Here is a 24,009-nt window from a genome sequence, read left to right on the forward strand (position 1 = left end):
TTTGTATTGGTTAAAATAAATCAGCAAAATAATTGCTGAATGTTCACTGATGCTCAGAATGTTCTTAAGTATATTGTTTTAATGTAATCTCAAAGAATACTGTGAGTCACATTCTACTAATTTCAAATGTGAATTTATACATGCCATATGGATATAGAAAAGGGAAGTGGTAGTAATGATTTTGAAATGTAAAGGGAAACAATAGTGAGAAGTCCAGTAATATTACAGAGTTCACGTATGACTTTAATGGGTCTTACATTGTGAAACATGTTTTGTGCAAGATCACAATAGGTGATACAAATTGGAAAGCATCAATTTTAAAATAACCTAATTATATATTTCTGTTTAGAATGCTAACACTTAGCTGCAAAGGTTATATTCTGAAGTTCTGTTGCATGACTTACTCTGTCTGAGTCTCTTTCCTCATTGCTGGGTCAAGCTATACAATGTAAAGTAGAGGGTTCTTTTCAAAAGTCTTGGTCCACATTGGACATACCTAATCACAGAGACAGCATGGGCAAAGGCCTGCCACAGAAGAAAACTGCTCACATCATGGGGCACAGGAACATAGACAGAGGGAGGCATATATCCAATTCCAGTCACGTCCTCAGCGATCCACCTCTTCTGAGCAGACCGCACTTCCTAACAGCATGTAGAGTAGTACCCCATGTTACAACCATCTTCCAAAAGCCCTGCCTATGAGCACATGAGGCCTTTGAGGTACAATCCAGATCAAAACCACAACATGCCCTAGAATAGTGAGTGGAGCAGCATTCATTTATATAGGAAGATTCTTGCATACACCCTTACAGAAAATATTCCTAATTTAAAGACATGGATTTCTTCTCTATTCAATCCTTGTTTCTACTGCTACTTTCTTACCCAAGCCACCATATCTTCTCCATGATAATCATGATATTTCCTTAACTGGATTCATGATATATTTTCATCTCTTTTTAGTACAAGTATGAATTCTTTTTAAAAAGTATAATCAGCTATGGTAGTATATGGTAGGCACACCTATAATCCCAGGCACTTGGGAGGCAGGGCAGGATAATGAAACATTTGGGGACAGATTGGAAAAATTCAGTCAGTGAGATCCTGTCTCAAAATAAAAAGGGATGGAGGACTGGGAATTTAGCTTAGCAGTTCTGCCCGCCTTGCAAGCACAAGGTCCCAAATTAAATCCATGGTACCAAAAAAAACCAACAAAGAAACAAACAAACAACAACAACAACAACAACAAAAACAACAAATTTTAAAATAAAAAGGGATGGAGCTATTGCTTGGTACAATCATGTGTGAAGCCCTGAGTTGTAATTTCACAGTAACACACATACATAAAGAATGAGTTCTGGTCTCATCACTGATTAGACATTGTATTTTTATTCATTGCAGTCAGAACCAAACCCACACCTCATGCGAAACTGCTTTGTAAAGCTTTGCCCATTCCCTGTCTCCTTTAAACACATACATTTCATTTTGTACACTTAGGTTCTTTCCTTTTCTAATAAAATGCTAAATTTATAACTTGCTCTGACGGACATGTTTGGAAAGTCCCTTCCATAAATTATCCCCTCTCACTGTTTATTTTTAAAAGATATCATTGTTCTAAAAAAAATATCTATTACAACTACTGTACCCCAAAGCATTTTCCTGATCCACACCCCACCATTTTTCTTTCTTTTTAAATATTCACTTAGCTGTTTGCTTGTTGTCTAGCTAAAAGTCTTATCAGTCCAGTTGAATTGTCTAACTTGTCTACTTGCTTCATTTTCAGAACCTAGGACAGTGCTTATCACCAATTTATTCAGTGAGTGAGTAAATAAGTGAATAACCACGAATTACAAGAGTTGCTGTGGGGACTGAATGATTTCAACAAACCAAAAAAAAAAAAAACTGGAAAAAAATTAAGGCATCTTAAAAAATATAAGGGATATTGTTATTAGCAAGTACAGTAATGTTAATAATATAATTAACAAAATAGGGTACCTATGTAATGTGACATAAAAGAAAGGCGTTTTCAGAAATATTTTCTTCTGTGCACTCATGGAGCTATAGGATTTCTATGAACTTCTTTTTCATCATGTGTTTCTGCAGTGTTCTCTAAAACTCAGATGATATTTTCACAAAGCACCCAGACTAAAACCCACACAAGAGAAAATCACGTCTTCATTATCTTATGTTATCCCAGCAATGAGAATAGCAAGGAGAGCTAAAAATGTGCTAAGATGTTGGTTCTTCCACTGTCAGAATTAATTTCAAAACATTTGGCAAGATAATTAGCAAATGAAAATAGGAAGAAAATATCCTAGCAGGGAAAGGAGCTATAGAATAGAATGCAATATAATGACTGAGGGAAATGTGTAATAAGTTTTAAATTGTATATAGTTTCTTATTAGTACATGTTTGAAAGCATAATGATTACATTCATTTTAGTGAAATGACAGGCACATCACATATTTAATTCTTGAATGCTGGAGAAAATCACCATATTTCCCTTTAATAAGATTAGTATAACACTGTATTTATTATAAGACATGAATATGATGCTGGTGATCGATTAGCCTTTATGCTGCAATTGGAACTGTACACGGGCTCAAGAAGAACACCTGAATTCTCAGTCATTCCACCTAAAACTCTGAGTTTTATTGAAATTCTCCAAAATATGGAGGCACAGGGGGCACAGCCTGTAATACTTTCACCTGATGAGACAAGAATTCCACACATGAGCTCTATACTTTCAGGCTGTCATGAGAAAATGCCTTAAAAATTAATAGAGTTGAATAAAGTGGAGTGTTTTAACGCAGCATACTTGCTATTTTAGCATTACTGTGCCAATAAAATATACCATTAAAATTGTTGGAAACATACGCTATATCTTAAATAATCTAAAAACATAGTATTTAAACCTCTGGAACTTATATCTTAGCAAAAGTTTGAGATTGCTAATTGCCCCATTACTTGATTTATGTGCGCAAAAGTAAATATATTCAGTAAGTGTCAAAGTTCTCTTCCCCTCTTTGTCCTTCCTTTCCTTATACATCCTAATTTCTAAAGAAAATAGACCATTCGAAACACATTTTTTTGTTATCAGCATTATGCCTACAGTTTTTCTTTCTCACAAATACCATAAAATACCCCAGGGACCCTCAAAGCAATCACAACTAAGTTCTATTTCTTTGTCTCTGCTCCCCCACCCTCATTTTTATTCTCTCTTCTCATTTTGAGAAGAAAAGGCTAAGGTGACAAACTGTCATTAAAGCAAAACTCAGCGGTAGAAAAATTCTTAAGGAATTATGTATTCGTATTTCTAAAGTTAAGCTGTCTTGGAAGTCTTGAAGGATGTCAGTGTAATGTGGAAAAGTTAGGACGGAATGTCCTATTGATTGTAAGAATAAAACAAGAGGCGATCTGTGGTACCTTGATCTTACCTAAAGAAGAAACATATTCTTTTGACTAAAATGAGGTCGTGTTCCAACAATACCTGTCTTTGGTCTGAAGGCGAAGCCAGTCAGGACAATGAGGTGCATGCGACTCAGGAAGAGATGTCTGACTGTTAATAAGAATGCGCTGTGAGATGAAATGTTAACACTGGGATCTTAGCAAGTTAACATGCTCTATCTACTTCTCAAAGTTATTTTTCTTTTTCTCTTACTTAAAGTTAGAAGAAATCACACATGAAAATATATTTCCTTAAAGTAAGGTACACTGTCTTCTGTAACTAGTGCAGGTATAATATTATTCACTTATAAACTTTCATATACACATAAATATTCAACCTCAGGTCTGAGAACAGTAGGATTAAACAAAAAAGCTTATAGTAAAAAGATATTAATTGAGATCACTGATTTTTGTTTCTACAGGTAAAGACAACTGTCAGAGATGTTAAATAATAGTTTCTTGGAATATTGGAGAAAAATTTCCAAGTGTTGATAATACTATATCATTTTTCAACAACTGGGCCTTTGGAATATTATCTAATATTTTGATTTTGATTTTGCTGCTCATCAATTTCATCAATTACTTTATGCAGAAAGCTCAGTAAAAATAAGTAGTTTCATAGAGAGAGTTCAAGCCAAGAAGAGAAAGAAAGAGAAAGAGAGATATGGAGAAGGAGAGGGAGAGGGGGAGAGAACAAGGCAAGATTTCCCATCACCGAATTCAGAACAGCAATAAATAATGCATATAGCTTGCTCGGAGTGGGGTGGGAAGAGAGGCCACCCATCATTTATAAGGAGAAAATAGATATAAAATTGTAACTATAGCTTATAGAAAAAAGGCTTCTAATAGGAAAGGGTGTGTACGTTTTGAAGTTCTAAGCTTACTTGTTCTGACGTATGGCAGAATCTACTGAAGTCTTCAGTTGTCTTTCTATATATAAAGGGCTCAGATGTACTTGGTGAGATCAATATGTTATTTAAATGAGAGAATACAGAAAAGCCAGAAAAATGATGTAATTTTATTTTAAACATGATATTTTTCAAAGGCAATTGAGGTAAATATACTCATTGTACAAATGAAACAATCAAAATGTAACTTTTAAGAACTCAAATTAATTTTCAGAAATACAATCATTTTGTATATTAAGTAATGCTTAAATATTAGTTTATTTGCAAGAAATTAATTAGTTTCAAATAGCTCCTTCTAAAATAAAGAACTTGTAAAGGTCCAGAAGGTTTTTAGACTTTTTTTTTTTTTGTACCGGGGATAGAAGTTGGGTCCTTGCACTTTTGAGGTAGGTGGCAGAACTACTGAGCTAAATCCCAGACCCTAGACTTTTAAGTTCTAATTACTAAACTATAATTTCATTCCTATGCCTCTACTAAAATATTTGTGGTATAAGTTGAAGTGGATAATTATAACTCATTACTCAGCTCCATGGAAAAGGATAAAAAGTGGTTAGTTAGATTAATTTTTCTTCCCTTTCCTGCCCAAACAAAAACAAAAACTTATTTGCTTTCTCAGGGCAGTAAGGCAAATAGCTTTTTTGTCATTTTCCTGAGATCAAATGTGGGGATCTAGAATTCTTCAGGAAAGTTTCTAAACCATTTCAGTTGAAGATGACTATTTTCTGATAGAATATCTGCCAACCATATATTGTGAAGAACCCACTGTGAGGGTTCTCATCTTCTGGCTTTATTTCTCTTTAGCATTCCAGCTCCCCAAAATATTGTTTAAAATTATAATCATTGCACTTATCATAATTATAGAACTTCAAAGTCGAATACAATTTGACACAATATAATTTATCTTCTCCACTGACAGATTCTAAAATATTTGTCATGTGGAAAGTCATTAGAACTTCCAGTGTTAGGAGCTAGCAAATTTCTCAAAAGTTTCACTTCATTTTTTTGTTTTGATTTATTTCTCAAGGCAGCAGCAATCATAAAAATAGGTAGGTTTTTATATGGATTTTTAAAAGTTTCATTAATAACATACAAGTCTAACTTTCAGGCCAGAGTAGCATTTCATAGGTGTCTGTGCCAAGGCAGCCATTTTAAAGAGGACATGTATATAGAGATGGGTTCCATTTAATGCTAAATTAATTTGACTAATGATATCATGTTGCTACAGCATGTTTAACTTTTAGAATTAATTCTACTTTCTTTGAATGTATCTATCTAGAATGAAGACAAGTGTTTCCTTTGTATAAGAGCTGTTTTGACAGAAGCCACAGAAGATAGGGAAATCTTTCAGTATGCATGCTTGGTACTTTTTTTACTACACAGACACTTTATAACCAGGAAGTAGTTAAAGACTTGGTGATAGCAGGTACATTTCACATAAGATGAAAAAAATGAAAAGCAGACATATAAAAATGGATAATATTAATATACTACATGGTAAGAAGATACACTGATATTTCAATATTATAATCCCTGTGAGTCGAAGATGTAATCCTGTGAGGTAAATTTAAATGGAGCTTATTTTTATGGTTTTTCCTAGGACCTGACACAAAATAGAAAGGGGACTACCAAGAAAGTAATGTCCTGGATTTGGTATACTTGTAAACTAGAAATGTCTGCATATCTTCACACTGAAATATAAGTAGCATTTAGAAAGTGTCATTTTATTCCTAAGAACACATTAATAATATCATTTATCAGTACCCTAAGAATATTCATAAAAATTCAAAAATAAAACTTCCATCTTAATTATTGTAGACCAGTTAACATTTAAGTTTTCTGTAACATTCTCATGTATTTTTCCTTTCTTTGAAGCTTATGTCCAGATTCATGAAAATGGATGCTTAACTTATTTTTATACTAAAAATATTTTCGTAGGGTATTTATTATTAGATTAAGAAGAAAAGTATTTATTTTGAAAACTTTTTTTTAACCATAACAAACCTTTATTATGGGGAGGATCTGCCGGGCTGTCTCTGAACAAAGGAAAGAGAGCAATATGGCCGAGACAGGGAGAGCTTCTTATAGGACTGGGGTGGGGCTTATAGGAGCTGGGGTGGGATTGAGTGATGTAGTGGCTAGGGATTGGGGGAGCTTGTGACATCACCAGGAGGGGCTGTGTCATCACTACTTGGAGCCATTTTAAGGTGGGGGAACTCTTAACTTTCCAGGTTTTTGTGTTATGGTTATTGGATGAAAACTTATTATTTTATATAAAGATATTTTAATGTCTTCAAGAACACTAACTGAAAGGGCCAGGGATTTAGCTCAGTGGTTCTACTGCCTGCCTCACAAGCACAAGGACCTGAGTTCAATCCCTGGTACCAAAAAATAAATAAAGAAATAAATAAAAAAGAAAGAACACTAACTGGAATTTATCTCATTCCTAAATTTAACTTTTGACTTTCTCTCTATTCTTTTTTTGCTCTTATTCTATTTTCTGCTATTCATATTTTTCTTATTGTTTTAACGTATTTAAATGTTTGTTTATTTTTCCATCAAAATCATATTTTTCCTTACTACCCATTTTCAGTTTGAGCTTATAGGGGTGGAGAACTCAAAGATTAGAGACTTAACACAAAAATGAAAATGAATAGAAAGAGACACGGAGGGATGAGGATTTAGATAAGTGATTCCAGCAAATGCCTCCCAAGCACAGAGGCCTGAGTTCAATCGCTCCTACCAAAAAAAGAAAACACAAATGAACAAACAAACAAACAAAAAAAACAGAGAGAGAGAGACATGGATTGCAATACTTCTTGGAGGGAAGAAAGATTAAAATTTCGATTATCATTTAGGTACTTTTATCCAAAGGCATATAAAAACAATAATAGCAGCATGAACTTTCTTTAGGAATATATCTCCATAATTTATGAGATTTAAGAATTTAAAACAAATCAACTTATGTTCCTTGACCCTTTTTCTTTTCTGAAAATTTGACTATTTAAAATGTATTTCCTTTTAAAGTCTTACTCTTTCTCAAGCAATACTCTGATATATGTCATTGTTATATGACAAATGAGTTGACTCTAAGTGAATCTAATCCATTCTCCACTCTTGACTTTTCATTTACAAAGATGATGTGAAGGATTCCAATAAGAACTAAGATCTACCTTAGTTTGACACTCGATCAGTAATCAATGTAATTTAAGAAAATCAATGATACATAATTAAAGGACAAGTAAATGTGTATCAATTGAACTTACTAACATCCAAGTTAGTTTCCAATACCTTTCTATTTAATAAAATGTTTGAGCTTATACTTACAAAGAAAAAGGCAACACATGTAGATTGTAAAACAAACACACCCTATCTAATCTCCATAGTTTCCAGAAGCTAGTCATTATCAAATACATACTTGGAGAACCTAAAAGTGATTTCACATTTGTTGGCATAGAGCTAACTCTCACAAAACAACTGGTGTTTTCACTTGACTATTCTAGTCTTCAAGGACAGCTGACAGAAGCCTGTGCTGAAAGTTACATCTCATTAACCTCTTTTCTGGAGTTTATATTCCCATATCTTCTGTTTCAGCGGTTCAGTGGGGGAAGTTTGCCATAATGCAGCAGTATTTTCTTTTCTAACTTTTAACTAGATTTCTTCCCTCTCCTTCCTACAGAAGCTGGGGCTCACACTTTTCACTTTTGATTTCCAGCTGTGACAATTTAAATAGTTTTCTAAGTTTTGAAAGTTGGATTAAATGTACATCATATAATAGTGGTAAAATGATGGTCTATCTACACCTATTTTAGTTGTGTTATTTGATAAAGTACTTATAATTTTTCCCCAAAGAAAATGAACAATGAATAAGTGATGAAAGCAAATATTTTCTGTTCAATTTCTTTACATCTTAGATGTTCCCCTCCTTCCCTGAAGTGTGAATGGCAATACTATAATCCTTTAGGTGATTTACTTTCCTATCTTGCAAAAAACTTGAGTGTCCATGTGTTTAACTTTTATAATGTGCAAAGTTACCTTCATGTATTCATTTCAATCGTGGTGGTAACAGCACTAACCACACAAGCACATACAAAAGCCGAGAGGACTTAGCTCCATATGAGGTCAAATTCTAAAGACTGGGAACTCCATCAACAAAGAGCCCAATAGCGGTAGTCTGCCAGTGTCATTACATTTTGCTAGCACACTGGGCTGAAAGCTTTATTCTGTTCATCTGCTCCGGTCGAACTTCAAACATTCTTCTTAAGAAAGGTTGAGAGCCAATTGTTCCAGATCAAAGACATCATCGTTTCTAGTTAGAGCTATGGGCTTCCATTTTATCAGTATAGTTTTCAACTATTCCATACCAACTTCAAGGCAATTTAAACAAGTTCAGAAGCCATAGGAGTAGGTGGCAATATGTCTAAAAGATTCTTGCCAGTGATTGTCAGACTTTCTAAAGAAACTCATATTAATCCCACTACTGGCAAAGGAAATGATACCCTGTGAGAACACTGCAAAGACTATAATCTGGATGCCAACAGCAGGTTAAGTCGAAACACTACAATTCTTGTCCCTGTTCTTTTCTATAATGAAGTAATAACGTTAGTCAATTCATAATTTGCTTCCCATAAACACAATCACCAAATTCTCAGGGCAACATTTTGTCTATTTGCTTGGCACTGACATCTAGGAAATTTTTCTTACATGTCTTTTTGTTCCTAATTACAATAAAAAGATGAACCAGATTAGTCAATATGAGCATTGTACGCTTAAAAAAATAGATTTATGATACTTCTGATTTTACTTTAAGCAGTTAACTATTCCAAACCTGGTCCCATGTAATCATCCACTATTTTTCCACTATTTTCTCTTTTTTTCCTTGCAGTTATACATCTGTTGACAAAGATTATGAAACTTCCGTGGGGATTCCTGATTTTCCAGATCAAAAGTTTACAGAATGCATTTATTCTAACTCCCACCTCCGCTCTCCTTTGCTCCAACACCCCCCTCTCCAAACTTCCACCATTCATCAGCTACTTGAGAAAAAGCAGGAGCAAAGCTCCAGCCCCAGAAAGTCTGGGGGTCTGTGGCGGCGCCACCCGGGTGGATCGAGGCCTTCGGAACCCGGAAAGTCCAGTTCCTGCAGGTGCGTGCGCCGGAGCCGCCCCTGCGCCAGGGACGCCGAGCTCCGGTGTCTGACTCGGAAGGGCGCCAGAAGGGAAGGGGGCACCCTAGGCTCTCACACCCTTCCTGGACCCTGGAAACAGCTGGTAAGGAAGTTAATCTGGGCAGCTAAATTGAGGACAGACGTGCTTAAAGTGGAGACTCTGGAGCCCTCAAAAGCTCGCAGCTGAGAGCCAACCCCAGGGAAGGCTCGGAGAGAGGCGAACTCGGATCCCCACATCTGCAGCGCTTGAGTGGAGCGGGTAGAAGCGCACAGCCAAGTAAAAGGGCTCCAGAGGGGACAAAATCGGGACCTGTCGCTAGGCACAGGAAAAATTGCCGGGGTGTCGGGGACTGTGGCTCAGAAACCCCTACCCCACCCCCTCCCGCGCCCCAGGAAGAAGCCAGCGCGCCTTGGCCAAGGGGTCCGGGGCGCGGGGCTGCTAGGACTTAAGTTTCACACTCACTTATCTGCCAGCATCGCCCAGCAGGAGAGCAGAGGGGAAAGAGCAGGCAAGGGGAGGCGAGCGGTGTTCTCCTTACCTTGGTCGGCTCCCATGGTCAGCACCTTGGCGATAGGCAATAATCCCGAGAGAGTGAGGAAGGCTAGGAGAAACTCGGACATCGTGGCCGCCCGGTAAGGAAGCCTGCGTTGGAGACTGCTCGGCGGCACCCTCTGCCCGGCGGCGGCAACGGCTGGGAGCCCGGAAAAGAGCGGCGTCATTTACAAATGTCACTGGAAATTCTTCAGCTCAGTGAGCCCAACGAGCCCGCCGTCTCCTGCCGGGAGCAGGACGTGGAAGGTGCACCGAGGCGCGCGTGCGGGGGAGCGAGTGAGCGCGAGCGAGCCGCCCGTGTGTCTTGACTTTTCAATGCAGGGTGCGTCTGATCTTACATCACGCAAGAGGGGCAGCAGAGACGCGGCGGATGGGGATCCACTGATTGATCACCGCGGCCGCCACACACCCCTCCGTCGTGCACACAAATCACATCTGTTACTTAGTAAGAGGCGTTTGACACGACGGGAAAATACCACCGCGATCGGAGGACGTCACAGATCACAATTCTTTTTGTCTCTTCGGAGGGAAAGTAACTCCAAGCTAGTTCTAAGGGGACTGGGGTTTTCAGAGACCGGGGGGACTTCTGCCGAGCTGAGTCGGCCAGGACGCACAGCGCTAACAGCCAACGGCCCGCGGGGATGAGCGGCTCAGCACTGAGCGGATTGGATCCCTTCGCTTCTTGGAAGCTGCCGGGGAAGGGAGACCGAGCCGAGGAGCTGAGCTTCTCTTCGGGGAATGGTTCACTCCACTTGACTCAGAACCGCAGTGCTTTCGCAATTGCACTTTTAACTTTTTGCTGAGTAGCACCTGGGGACAGAGACCTAAAACCCAGTGATTCAGCAGAAACAACAAAGCAGCCCCCAATGTCACCCACCATTTCATAAGAAGGGAAGGTGAAAGGAGGAGAATGAGGTCTTTAGTCAGGGAGCAGCAAGACAAGGAGCTGGCAGTGTGTTTTCCTGCTGGCTTCTGTCTTTATGAGCCCTTTTAAGTAGATTTTGAGGTAGTTTTATCGTGGCTTTGGTTTCCTTCTCCATATAGTGCCTTGGTGGCTTAGGAACTTTCCAAAATCACCAGATGCATCAAATCAGTGGAATGAGAGAGAGAGAGAGAGAGAGAGAGAGGTCTGACTGCTTAACTTCTCAGCCTGATCCTCCAAGTACCCTAACATTTCAGTTTGCCATTCAAAAATGGCTGAGGAATTAAAATGAAGAAATATGAGTAGTGGAAAGCCGTCTTCATATTAATGTCAACAATTCTCTTCTAACAACAGATTTTAAATGTTTTTATTCAGTATCTTATAAACTGAGATAAATGGAAGGGATAACTGTGAGAAAGAAAAAAAACAATGAGATAATTGAAAAGTAACAGAAAATATTTATTTTACACACTTTTTGCTGTTTATTGGTTGAGACTTTTAGATGAAAGCACTATGAACTAGCTGTCTAGGAGAGTAAAATTATTCAGAGTTTTCAAGATGCTTCATAGAAACCGATTTTGCCTGAATTAAAGAACACAGAAGTGACTCTGGAACACAGCCAATAATCTATGAAATTCACCTTTTCATACTTACTTTGAATACATGATTTAGGTCAATTTTTTGCATATTAAAAATAAAGTTTACCCTCTTTCCTAAACCAAATCATCTAGTGTCTAAAATATGTCTCTACATTTAGAAATCTGTGCTTTGTAAAATAATCATTACACATATAATTTCCTCTAGGTGTTTTCATTGTTGTCTTAATACTAACATGTACCCTGTAGGAAAAAATATTCTTTTTCTACTTCGAATCAAAATGTACACACTTTGGAATGAAAGTTCAAAGAAGTAGAGAGAAAATTGTGAACAGTGTGTTTCTTTTTCAAGGGTGCACAGCCCTCTGCATAATATGAAGTACTTGTTCACTGGAACAAAGTAAGTAGGTGTCTTTCCTACGTGCTCCCATTCCGTCAACCAAGGGTCAGCTCGTAGGAGATTTGTATCCACTTAAATCTTGGCAAGAAGATGAGTAGTGCTCACAAACCAGGCTGCTCAAACAACCAGATTCTCTCTCTCCTGTATCCTCACCACCGGGAGCCCTCCACCTACACAGTGCAGAGTAGGCAGCCTGGAACAGTGTGACCACCAAAGACTCTTGTCACATACAGAACTCCAGCAGTGACTCATCCACTTCTGCGGGTGAACAGTAGGCCTGGATTCCAGCCAGCCGGGAAAAGGGGAAAACTTGCTGTACTTCCCAATGAGAGCCAGGATTTGCCCACACATGAAGAGGTTTCATTTCTGTTAACTCATTCCTTGTATGTGTGTGATGCTGGGACTTTTATGGTAGATGATACTAACTCATGTATCGCACCAGAAATTTTCAAGTTAGAAAAAGGATGTTTATATAAACATACTAGGTCTGGGTCTCAATTAAGAGGTGTAGGAAGGAGAGTTGGCCTGCAAGTTAGGTTGCTAGGGATTTCTGTAATGGTCCTTCCAAAGGCTGCTAAATTTCTTACTCTGCCTTTGCATACAAAAAAGTTGTCAGGCAAAAGCAGGCACAGGTTGAGAGGAAGGAAGGAAGAAAGGGGACAGGGAGAAGGCACATTTTCAACTGGAGAATGGGAATTTAATATAAAAAGCTTTGATACAACTGCCGCCATTTGCAAAGTACTCAAAATTATGTCCTATAGAAAAGAAAATACAGAGTGATGAAATCATCTAGCTAAATCTGAAAAATAAAAATATTTCTAATCAAATTAAATTTGTCTTCTCTTTACTTAGGTTCATTTTCTCTTTACTATCATTATTTGTGAATATTTGAAATAGATATATTATGGAAAAATTGCTTGGAGATTATATCTTTCAAAAGACAAGTTTTTATGACTGATTTATCTTATTATTTCTTTGACTGTCGTTTGTTATTCTTTGACGAAAGGAAAGAAATATTTACTGATTTAGACAAGATCAGCAGACAACCTGAAATATTAAAAACATGTCAGTTTTAGCTTTATGTTTTTTCTGAATTAACTTTCATAATAATAATATAGCCTCAAGATACAAATCCTATTTTGCTTTTTGAATATGTCATTGGCGGGCACAATCAGTACTATTGGGAACCATGTGTGCATAATAAAGAAATGTCAAAAACTCACCAAATTCTTGTCACTCTACTCATGTGGAAATAGCCCTTAGGTTTCAAGTCAGTTGCTGATTATAAGGCTGGTCGCCTGGGTGCTTTTGGACACTGACATACTTGTGGTACAGATGAATTTCCGCATCACCCTTGCCAGCTGCTGAAAAAACCTAGGCAGTCATGCTGAGGGGGTAGTTGCCAATGGTCCATGATCAGGATGCACACTACCTGTGTCCTTGTGTCATTTTTCTATCTGGTAATACTGATTTCCGGGTCTTTTGGTCATCAGCTTACTGCTCCTTAATTATAATTAGAAACTTTTAGACTCTTGGAACTGAAAGAATATTGCAATCAAGTGCTGCCATTTTCTGTATTTTCAGATGAAAAATTTTTAGACAGATAAGGTGCCTAATCTGAGACCACATATTTCATTACTGTCAGAATTAGCCATTGAATAAAGTTATGTGACTTGTTCCTATATTATGTAGTCACTTTTGTTGATATTCCTTTATATTTTTTTTTCTCTTTCAGTGGGGAAATCATGAATTCATTCATTCACTAAAAAAGTGTATGTATGTCAGGTACTGTGTTCAGCACCATGCATATATTAAAAGGGGTAATAGATGTGACTCTTGCGTTAAAAGACAATGCAGTCCAAATCAGTTCTTCCTTCTGTACTCATGTGCTGGTTTTCCACAACTTCCTAGGTACCATGTTGTCAAAAATCATACTTATGTCACATAAAGCTCATTACTGACAATACCCAGAAAATCAGTGCTCCATCTTTCTTGGAAAAGCCTTAATAGTCATAGAGACCTGAGACTTCCATTAAATTAGACTTTGACTAAGAAATCCTAAAATATATTTAGACGGCTTCAGTGTTGGAATAAGCTTTTCATCAATCAGTTCATCACTCTTTGATCTAGAAGTTGGTAGAAATTCATTAATGTTCAGAATTCAGAACACGTAGAAATGTTAATCAGTGACGACTCATCCAGATTTATCAAATTCTGAGAATCAATCATGTTGGGGATTAACATAGAATAAGGTAACAAAAGGAGAGCTTGGAAACCAATTTTTCATCTTGTACTCATTTATTTATTTGCTTTACAGCTTTTATTAATGGAGACTTCTTGTGATGCTCTCAAGCATCTTACCTAGTTTATATTCAAGCATTTCTTACTTTAAATCCACATTTTGTTTACTTTTTATATAGCTTGTAGTATTTCATAAACTTTCTCCTATAATAAATACCCAGAGACACTTTTGGCTGTGATTAGCAACTTTTCACTTCTTACTTTTATAGCTTGTTAATCTTTTTTATAGCTGCTATTCCCTAACCCTCTTGTCATGGAACACACCCTTATACCTGGAGTAAACAGGCCAATACAATGGCAAGGACAGAGCTTAGACACAGGCAATTTGCAGGGGGGATCAGAACTGTGATATCAGAATGACATCACTTGCACTTTATAAATAATTTAATAAATAATTGGCTGTTAAAATGTAGGAAGTACTTGGATATAAGGTCAAGTTTAGTTTGTTTTGTTTTTAGAGAAGCAAACTGTTTTGCTTTGTTACAATTTGTAAGAGTAACTTCTTTTCTTTTTGTTTTTTGGTTTTGTTGTTGTTGTTGTTGTTTTTAGAAATGGCCCTCACTGAATAAATGTGATACAGGATAATATTAAGAAGCCAAAGCAGAAGAAGAGAAAGGATTCTTTAAAGTGTACTTTGCTTAATTCAGACTGGGAACAGCTTGTGGGCCGCTGTGAGTGTTCCATTTGGGGACAACAGGTCACAGAGGCAGAGCTAAGTGTGTGCTAAGTGACACAGTTTACTCAGAGCCACATTCTACATTTTCAAGTTTGCTTAAAGAACTAACAGAACCAACTTTTCCAAAACATTTATTTTTAAGTAAAGGAAAATTCATTTCTTTCGGATAGAATGTCTCTTGCCCTCTAAAAGTGCTTTTCTATTATGAAAATTACACATTTTAATCACTGTAAAAACTTAAATGTAAAAGGAGCTTTTTAACCCAGAACAGTGTGCCCTAATTTTATGTCAAGGCTCTTTGTAAGAAGAAAAATAATGACATTTGGACCTAGATATATTTATCAAGATTTGTGAAAATATGTGATTTTATGCATGAATCCTGGCAAAGTTAAATTATAGTTGAAAGACCATTAAAAGCTTTTATGACTTTCCAGTCCTTTATTCTGCATTGTAAGTAGAATGTAACAAGAGTGTCATTCATATCATTCTGCAAGCTCTATTACATAACAACCATCCCCCCAAAAGAATGTTGAGATAATGTACCCACATCTCCATAATAGAGAAAGTAGAAAAGTAGGAATAACCGTGCTTAGACATGGGAGGACCATGCGTGTATTTGGTCACTCAGTTTACATTTTTCACCAATTTCTAGAAGTATAAATTTTAGATTTTTAAGTGAATATCAATCCTAGCTTTTGCTGATTTCCTCTTTACTCTTGTGGAAAGAGAGTGAATAGAAATGATACAAAATAATTAGTGTGATTCTATTTTGTCTTTGAAAACTATGTTACAATGAATAATAAATGCGCGTACATACGTGCATAATGTATACATTAGACATACACATGTATCATACATTTTGCGAGAATATTTAAAACTCATCAAAGGATTATTCTTGATTTTTAATTTCTTATCCAAAATACAGTTTAATCAATTCACCCATTTCCGCAAGGATGCAGCAAAACACTGAGTAAACAGTTCAGGAAAAAAAATATACATTCTGTTATTCACAAATAAAAATCTTTATTGAAGGAAAACGAGGAAGCAGTGTGAAATTGGTTGGGATTTTCTAGAACAAAACACATTCCAAGCTGTGAGTTGCAAATGAAAGGAAATTATGGCCACAGGGATGCTAGAGTGGCAGGTGTCTGGCTCTCTTCGCATCTCTGAAGCTAGTTCCCTTCTGCCCTCTACCCCTCTACACTTTATATTTGTGACAGTCACAGTTGCCAATCCAAAAGTAGAACGCATGGCTTAATAAATATAGTTATGGACTAACAAGAATATTTCTAACTGAGACTGTTCCAAGGAAACTTAGTGACAATTTGTAACTTCCTTAAAATTTGATGTGTTCATAGAACAAAAACCTGAAGTTTTTTTTTTTTTTTCCAAATCATTGCTGGGATTGATGATATACACATACATGTACCCAAAAGAAAAGTACGGTTAATAATCTCTAATTGCAAATAGGCTACAGGACTCAATCAAAGTGTCTCAGGTTAGAGAGCTGACAAAGAGTACTAAAGGTGGCTTCTCTCCAACAATGATGTAAGGGAACACACTAATAAAGCAACACACTTAACACTTATGTGTGCCTGTTTTCAAATTAAATGCACAAATAAAAATTATCTTTTGTGAAAATAACAGGAGTAAAACACACATACCCAGAGGGAAGAACACTGAAATGGAAAGACTGCAATGGAAAAAAATCTCAGTGGGAAATTCAAAGGGAGATTAGTATTTTATGCATTTAATGGGATTTATATTGCTATCCTGAGGGCATCATGAGGTCTGTGTTTAAACTGCCTTGATATGGAGATATGAACTGCATTAAAATTAAAATGCAACTTCGCTGTTACTACAGTTTCAAAACCTACATAAGACTTATTCCCTACCAGTTTAAAAATATGTTTGAATTTTATATAGATGCTGTCACAGATTTTCATTTACATTTTGATCAAAATAAAAATCATACCTATAAAAATACATAAGTGAAGAAACAGTTCAGTTGAAGTAACACATGCACACAATCAGCCCAAGTGGATTTAGTCATGCCTTCAACGTTCCTTACCCCCACAAAAGTCACTTGTTATACCTTCACAGGGAATGATATTTCAAAGTAATTTAAACACTTTTTTGGACTATTGTGCTTTGAAATCTGGAAAAAAAGGTGAGCATGTGACTGCTTTTCACAAATGTCTGCCTCGGGAAGACAATACTAATTATCTCCAGCACTGAACTGTTTAGCGTATAAGACACCTTGTTTAGAATTTTGAAAACGTACACCAACTCAGCTGTCTGCACTATAATATTGATGCTTTTAGAACAGTAAGACAAGAAAATGCCACTTAATCGCATTTTTTAATACCCTATTTTATTTCATTGGGGGATAGAAGTATGACGCAGAGTATTCCCCTTTATTTTACTCATTTTTGTTTTTTATATAAAAGAGGACACGAAAATATGCCCAAGGGTCCTTCCCTATCCTTCTAAACAAAATCTGACTCCAGAAATAGCAAATGTTTCCGTTTATAGTCCTTGAGTGCCCCCTATAGGAAGCATTTGATATTTGTGTTCCTGTAGCAAAGCAAGCTTCTAAAAAGAATTGCTGCAGTGAATTAGAAAAACAAAAAAGTAAAGTGATGCAAGTTTATATTTTCTTTCTTTTATGTATGTGTTTTTGAGACAAGATATCTCGAAGTGTAATTCAGGCTGGTCTTGAACTCTCTATGTAGTCCTGGCTAGCCTTGAACTGTGGCAGTCTTCCTGCTTCAGCCTCCCATGTGCTGGGAATATAGGCCACTGCACCAGGCAACAAATATACATTTTCAAAGTAAGCATTCCATCATATATTTTCATGTCCCAATGCCTGTTTATGTACAAATAATAAGAAATCTGTCCTTTTATGTACTGTTATCTGCTTTCGATAAAAGTTTCCTCTATTTAAAACTTCTGTTCTTTTGTGATGTGAATGTATTCCACAGTATCGATCACTTCACTTAAAGTTTGAATTTAAAATTTTGCATCTATTAGTCTTTTGCTTAAAATATTAGTAAATAATTTAAGTACCCTGAGAAGCAGTCTAATCAGTGATGTGGTTTGATATGGACTCTGAATTTTTCAATATCCCTTAAATTCTAGCTTAACATTTGAGAATTCTATTACATAGGAATAAAGAAAGCATACATTTCCATGTTTCTAATATCAGAGTGTAGTTCCTTTCATTGGATTATGTAAGCGTGTCTTTACTTGTGCTGTGGCATGGGGTTGAAAGGTATGTACGAGGAGAAGAGGAGCATATTTTCTAATCAAAGCCAATTATGCCATATGTACTGTTTATCTAATTAAAAATATTACAATATGTATTAAAGCTGGGGCTATGTATATTGAGCGACCTACTTACATGATAGCTGGTAATTAGATCCCTTTTTAAACAGAGTTTATGTTCTATGCAATGTGTTTTGATAAAAAGTGTTATTAATATGCTCATCTAGGGAACATACACACAAGTACAGTCTCTGACTAATACTTGTATTGCTTGAAATTAGTTTACTTTTAAATGCAAAGCTGATGCATTAGTACAGAAGTAATGTTACAAGTTGGCCTTAATTTCCTTTCTTGCCCTCTCTCCTTTCCTCTGTGTCATCATTTAAAAGGCATTGTGCTTCATGGTGAGATTACTCATTTCAGAGGAAAGCCATGGCCCTTGCTTTCAAGAGCTATATATCCAGGGAGAAGAAAGGGTCAGAAGAGATAAAGAAAATGTCCTTCTAAGTGGTGTGAGTGAAGGAGCTCCTAATACACAGTAAGGCTTGGAGAACTTATTTTCTTCATTGTGGAGGAGAAAAGATGTCACCAAGGAGGAAGCAGTGATGATTTTTTAATAATTCGCTATGAATAAAATGAAGGAAGGAACATTCTAGCAAAGGAAACCGGATGGTAAAGCACACATTGCAGATAACAAAGTGAGAGATGATTATGGGGAATCTAGAAAAGTCAATGTTTTCAGATAATGTAACATTTTAAATATATATTACAGAATTTACTCCTTAATATGAGTGCATTGAAAATATCTTATTTGAACATATCAAGAATTAGCCAGGGAATATAAACCCACAAATTACACAATTGCACTATTGCATTCACATTTTTATAGAAATTTCCTTGGATCTCTTCTCTCATTTCTAAATTCTCCATGGTAGAACCATTCCAGATTCATAATCCCAGGTTGACAATTAATTCTTTCTCTATGAAAGAGTAATGAAGAATCCTAGACAAGTTGATGAAATGACTCAGAACCACATCTTCCTGAATACTTACCTCAATTTGTGAATTCACTTTTAAATTCAACACTTATAATCACAATGATTCTTGCCAACATTTAAGTTCTTCATATCATAATATTCATCTCAATAAGGCCGAAATATACAAACTATTGGGTCTTATATCTATTTTCACTCACTCAAAGCCATCATTTGTAGTTTGCTTGTGGAAATGTACCACTTAACCTGTTGTACCAACTTATCTATTTAATGATCTAATCTAGTGATGTAACATAATCTAACCAGATGTGTGAACCACCAAGACACTTTGTACAAAACACAGCACTACACCCCAAAGAGCAAGTTGACCAAGTTGAAGAGGCAAGATATAGATAAATTAATAAAGATAATCTGAATTAAAAGGTGGCACATAAGAATTGAAAAATTAGAAGCAAGGAGAAAAAATAATATGGATTTTGTTGAAATAACGTTTATGAAGGATATTTTCAGAGTTAGAAATTTCAGTAAACCTCAAAAATATACCGGAATTTTATAACACTAGAGAAAACACAGATTCTCTCTGCTTTGACATGCAATATAAAATTTTTTAAAATCACACTTGAAAAGAAGTACATCTATTTTCTTGGATAATGCAAATAATCTGGTTATATTAAATCAAATATTTTAAAAAAGAATAATATGGAATTTTGGAAAAGAAGCAGTTAGTTAAAATTCTTATGCTACACAACAGTAGGAGATAATAAATGCTGTTATTTTTGAAGCTGAAAATTGTAAAGTTTGGAAATTTGTAGCAGGATACTGTGAATGTGCCAAATTTCTTCAAAAGTAGCAATAAAGATAATCCGATCATTATCATAAAATGAAAGAAACAAAAGAGAGCAAAGAAATGTATTTTAAAATGGAAGATTATTGAAATCAGGACAAATGCAACTATTACCACAGTAAATATGAATGCTTTAATTACTCCAATTACAACTTTCGCAAAATAAAATATTAAATTTTATCTCTGTTGCTAAGTTGTTTTGTTCAAAAATATTTATTCAATAGGTTCTATGTAGCAAATAGTATGTGATAACACAGGTAGGTAATAGTTAACAGGACGTCAATATTTATTTCCTTCAAAATTAGATTAATGATGATGAGATATAATAAAAGGAGGTAAAAAAACAAAGAGAAGCAGTACATATATCAGAATGTATTCAAATGTATTCAAGCAGTACTTATATCAAATGTATTCAAAGATGGACTATTAATTAAAGAGGACATACTAATAAAAGTTAGGTAAAATTAATATTTATCATATATGTGAAAGGTATACACTTCAATACAGTTTAAAATGTAATTATAACAAATGTAAGAGAAGCAGTACTTATGTCAGAAGTACTTATATCAAATATATTCAAAGATGAAATATTAATTAAATAGGACACACTAATGAAAGTTAGGTAAAATTAATATTTATTACATATATGAAAGGTATACATTTTAATATAGTTTAAAATGTAAATATAGCAAGGAAAAATTCAAATAGGATGTATTGAAACAATTCAAAGAACTGATAGCTTTTTATAAAAAATAAAATGAAGTCACATTTCTCACAACTTGTGAAATGTACAAATCATTTTGATTTTGACAAAGAAAACTCATACTATGTGACTGGAAATAAAAATGACATCTCTACCCAAATGATCCTAAAAAAAATACTATTCTAAATAAAATTCTAAGTTAATTTCTTCATTTAGATTTCATCAAACGATTTTAATTTGAAAAAATAAATTCACAACAAGAGTCAATGTAATTTTTCTTAAGGGTGGGGGAAAAAGTGACAGTACTTGCTGCAGAAAATAATACAGTAAAATACAAACCTATGCAAAATAAAAAGTAAACTAATGAAGTAGAGGTAAACAGGAAGGCTGAATTAGACAAAATAGAAATTTCAGAGGATTGTTTAAATTGAAAAATACAATATAAAAAGCAACATTTTAATACAGTGTGCAAAAATATTTGAGTACTTTTGTAATAATTAAGATTTTTCACATAAAAATTAACATAGTTTTGCTTTATAAAACCAAATATTATAAATGATTTTAAAATGATAGTATATAAAAGAAATCTCGAAGTCCACTGAATCAGGTATGTAAAACAACCACAATTGGAAAAATTGTAGAATACCTTGCAAAGAGATTTCACAGACAAGTTAAGGAGTTTCTTAAATGTATTAAAAGGAGAAAGCAAATTGAATAATCATTAGCATCATACTGTGGCCACTTTCCAAAAGCTGCATTAAGGAGTGTAAAGAATTTGATAGGAAGACTAATGTTTTTTTTTTTCTATGTCATTATTAGGAAAGCATTAGGAATATTCCAATTGTTGGCTAAATATGAAACGTATAGTTCCAAGTTGCTCTTCTGTCCATAGACTGTCAGGTTGCAAGTACTTTATCACTTATAACTTCTAGAAGGTGGGAAATATAAAACTAAAACATTTTGATATCAGTTTTGAAAGTTACAGAATAAAATCAGTAAACATTTGGACACAAAGCAAATTCATGTTTATGGGAGGGATTGCAATCCATTGCTTGACTTCAGAGTTAGGAAGAATAAATATAAGTGCAATAGATAATTTATGAAAATTTTCTTTTTCAACATATCCTTCAAAAGATTTTAAAAAATGTTTTTATTAAGGGCAATAAAAATGTCATGAAAATAATTTAAGAGTTATCTCCCTCTAGAAATAGTATGTCAGTGGTAAAAATATACATTTGGTGAATAATACCATTCTTGGATTTAAGAAGGTTTTCTTCAAAATTCTTCAAAATTCTTCACGATTATTCCAGAATTGTTTTCAGGTTATAGATAGAGTCTTAAGGTAGTCCAATGCCTACTGTGAAAAAAAATATATGAGTGTTTTCAAAACTGTATAGATAAGGAGAGATGTATTTCATTCACCATGAGAAAAAAAATCAAGGAATTTGAAGGAAAGAAACAGAAAAAGTTATTGAATAATGAGCTCTGGTCTTTTAGTCTTGATCCTGAAATTTACCTGAGAAACACCAGTGAAAAAGGATAACAAAAAAGTAGGAGATAAAAATCTGATTTTAATTGCATTTCCATTAGTTGATTTTGACGAATGATTAAAAATTTTTGACTCTTAGTTTTCTTAACTGAAAGCAGGGGGTGATACCATTTGTTCAAATTGTTAATGAACATATATGAGATATTGAAATTGAGTACATAGAGTGCTTAAGAAATTACTTAATTTTGAGCCAGAAATTGATTTTGAATCTAAGATTACAAGAAACAGCAAGGCACTGTATCATTTCAACTAAAAGCATGAAAATCGGAGAACTTGTCAAATTATAGTCACAGATATAAAAAGATAGTTTAGATGGTAAAAAAATCTGTAAAAGAAATATATTTTAGCTATGTCTGTCTGATTTAAAACCAAAGACACTAATAACAGATAGAAGGGCTTTGGTTTTCAAACAAGGTTGCGTGTTACAATGTCCTAGCGCTTTCAAAAAAATACAGACGTCCTTGTTCCCAAAGTTTCTAAATCTATTGCTTCTTAGAAAAGCAGAAATGTTTGCTGGTGTGTAGGCAGTGTTCATTGGGTGATTCTAATGTCTACTCTGTTTGGGAACACCGGCTGAGGTAGGAAGATAGTAACTGCAATATTGTATAAAAATAGGTGATAGGAAAATATTCAGTTGGGAATGATGTAGGAGGCTGCCAGAATTGTGATGGATAATTATGAAGAAATTAGAAATAAAATTGCAAACATGTCTCTTTAAATAAAAATTATATAAGTAGAAGGGGGAAAGAAACAGAAAGAGGAGGATATAACTGACAGCAGATATTGGATTATAGAGTCAGTTACCTTATGAAACTCATTGCCTCAAGTAACGATACAAAAGAGATGCAACATAAGGTTATATCTGGCAGATTAAAAATAGACTAACGTGTGTTCTAGGATATTCCATTTTAATGCTCCAAAGTACATAAATGAAACCAGATAGGAGAACCTAGATGACTCTCACTGCATCAATCTATCAGAGTCTGAGGAAGACGTCCTGGATAAAATCTTCTGGTTTTGTGAGGAGATACCTAACAATGATCATGCTGAGCTGTCTTTACATCTCTTCCTCTTGTAGAACTCATCTCCTGGCTTAGGTATGTTGCTTTTTTTAGAGATCCAGAGGATCGAGTAGGGTATTTCTGCCTTTAGGAATGCTGGTAAGACAGAGTTTTTTTTTTAAAAAAATCATAGCTAGAGTATTTACTGATATATTTCACCACCATGCTCACCGCCGGACTACTTTATTTGAAGTTGTAATTTAGTTCTTCCCTGACATGCCCTGTTTTGTGCTTTTTTCTCACAGTTGCTCCAATTAACTTTTACATGGAAAAGTTAAGGAAATTACTCAGCTAAAATTTGTCTTTAGCTTAAACTTTTCAAAAGAACTTCCTACACATAACAATTTGTGGCAGTGACTGACAGGGTTATTACAGCACTGATACATCTCTAACAAGAACTAGATTTAAACAGAGTATATGGCAATTATGATGTGTCAGTGGCTAATGAGGCATTCTCTATGCTAAAGGAGAATCAATTCTCAGAATCTTCAGGAACACTGATGAAGCTGTATGTTCAAGCCAAAGGGTAATGTGATTTGCTCTGCAATTGGCATGGTTCTCTTAGTAAAATATTTACCACATATATGGATGTGTCAACGTAATCCCCATTTGTGTAGAATACACTG

At 35.2% G+C, this 24,009-nt stretch overlaps 1 protein-coding gene across 2 annotated transcripts in view; it reads right to left on the reverse strand.

Annotated features, from left to right (window-relative positions):
• Nucleotides 1-10,314, reverse strand: part of Lrp1b (LDL receptor related protein 1B) — a 1,779,190-nt gene extending 1,768,876 nt beyond the window's left edge. For both annotated transcript variants that reach the window (XM_033757153.1, XM_033757154.1), the window contains exon 1: nucleotides 10,056-10,314. In XM_033757153.1, the coding sequence (XP_033613044.1) occupies nucleotides 10,056-10,236 (181 nt within the window). In that variant the 5' untranslated portion in view covers nucleotides 10,237-10,314. The remainder of the gene's footprint in view (nucleotides 1-10,055) is intronic.
• Nucleotides 10,315-24,009: the final 13,695 nt, after the last annotated feature.

The sequence above is a fragment of the Fukomys damarensis genome, unplaced genomic scaffold (genome assembly GCF_012274545.1).
Source record: "Fukomys damarensis isolate Sample0158 unplaced genomic scaffold, DMR_v1.0_HiC HiC_scaffold_29, whole genome shotgun sequence".
NCBI lineage: Eukaryota > Metazoa > Chordata > Mammalia > Rodentia > Bathyergidae > Fukomys > Fukomys damarensis.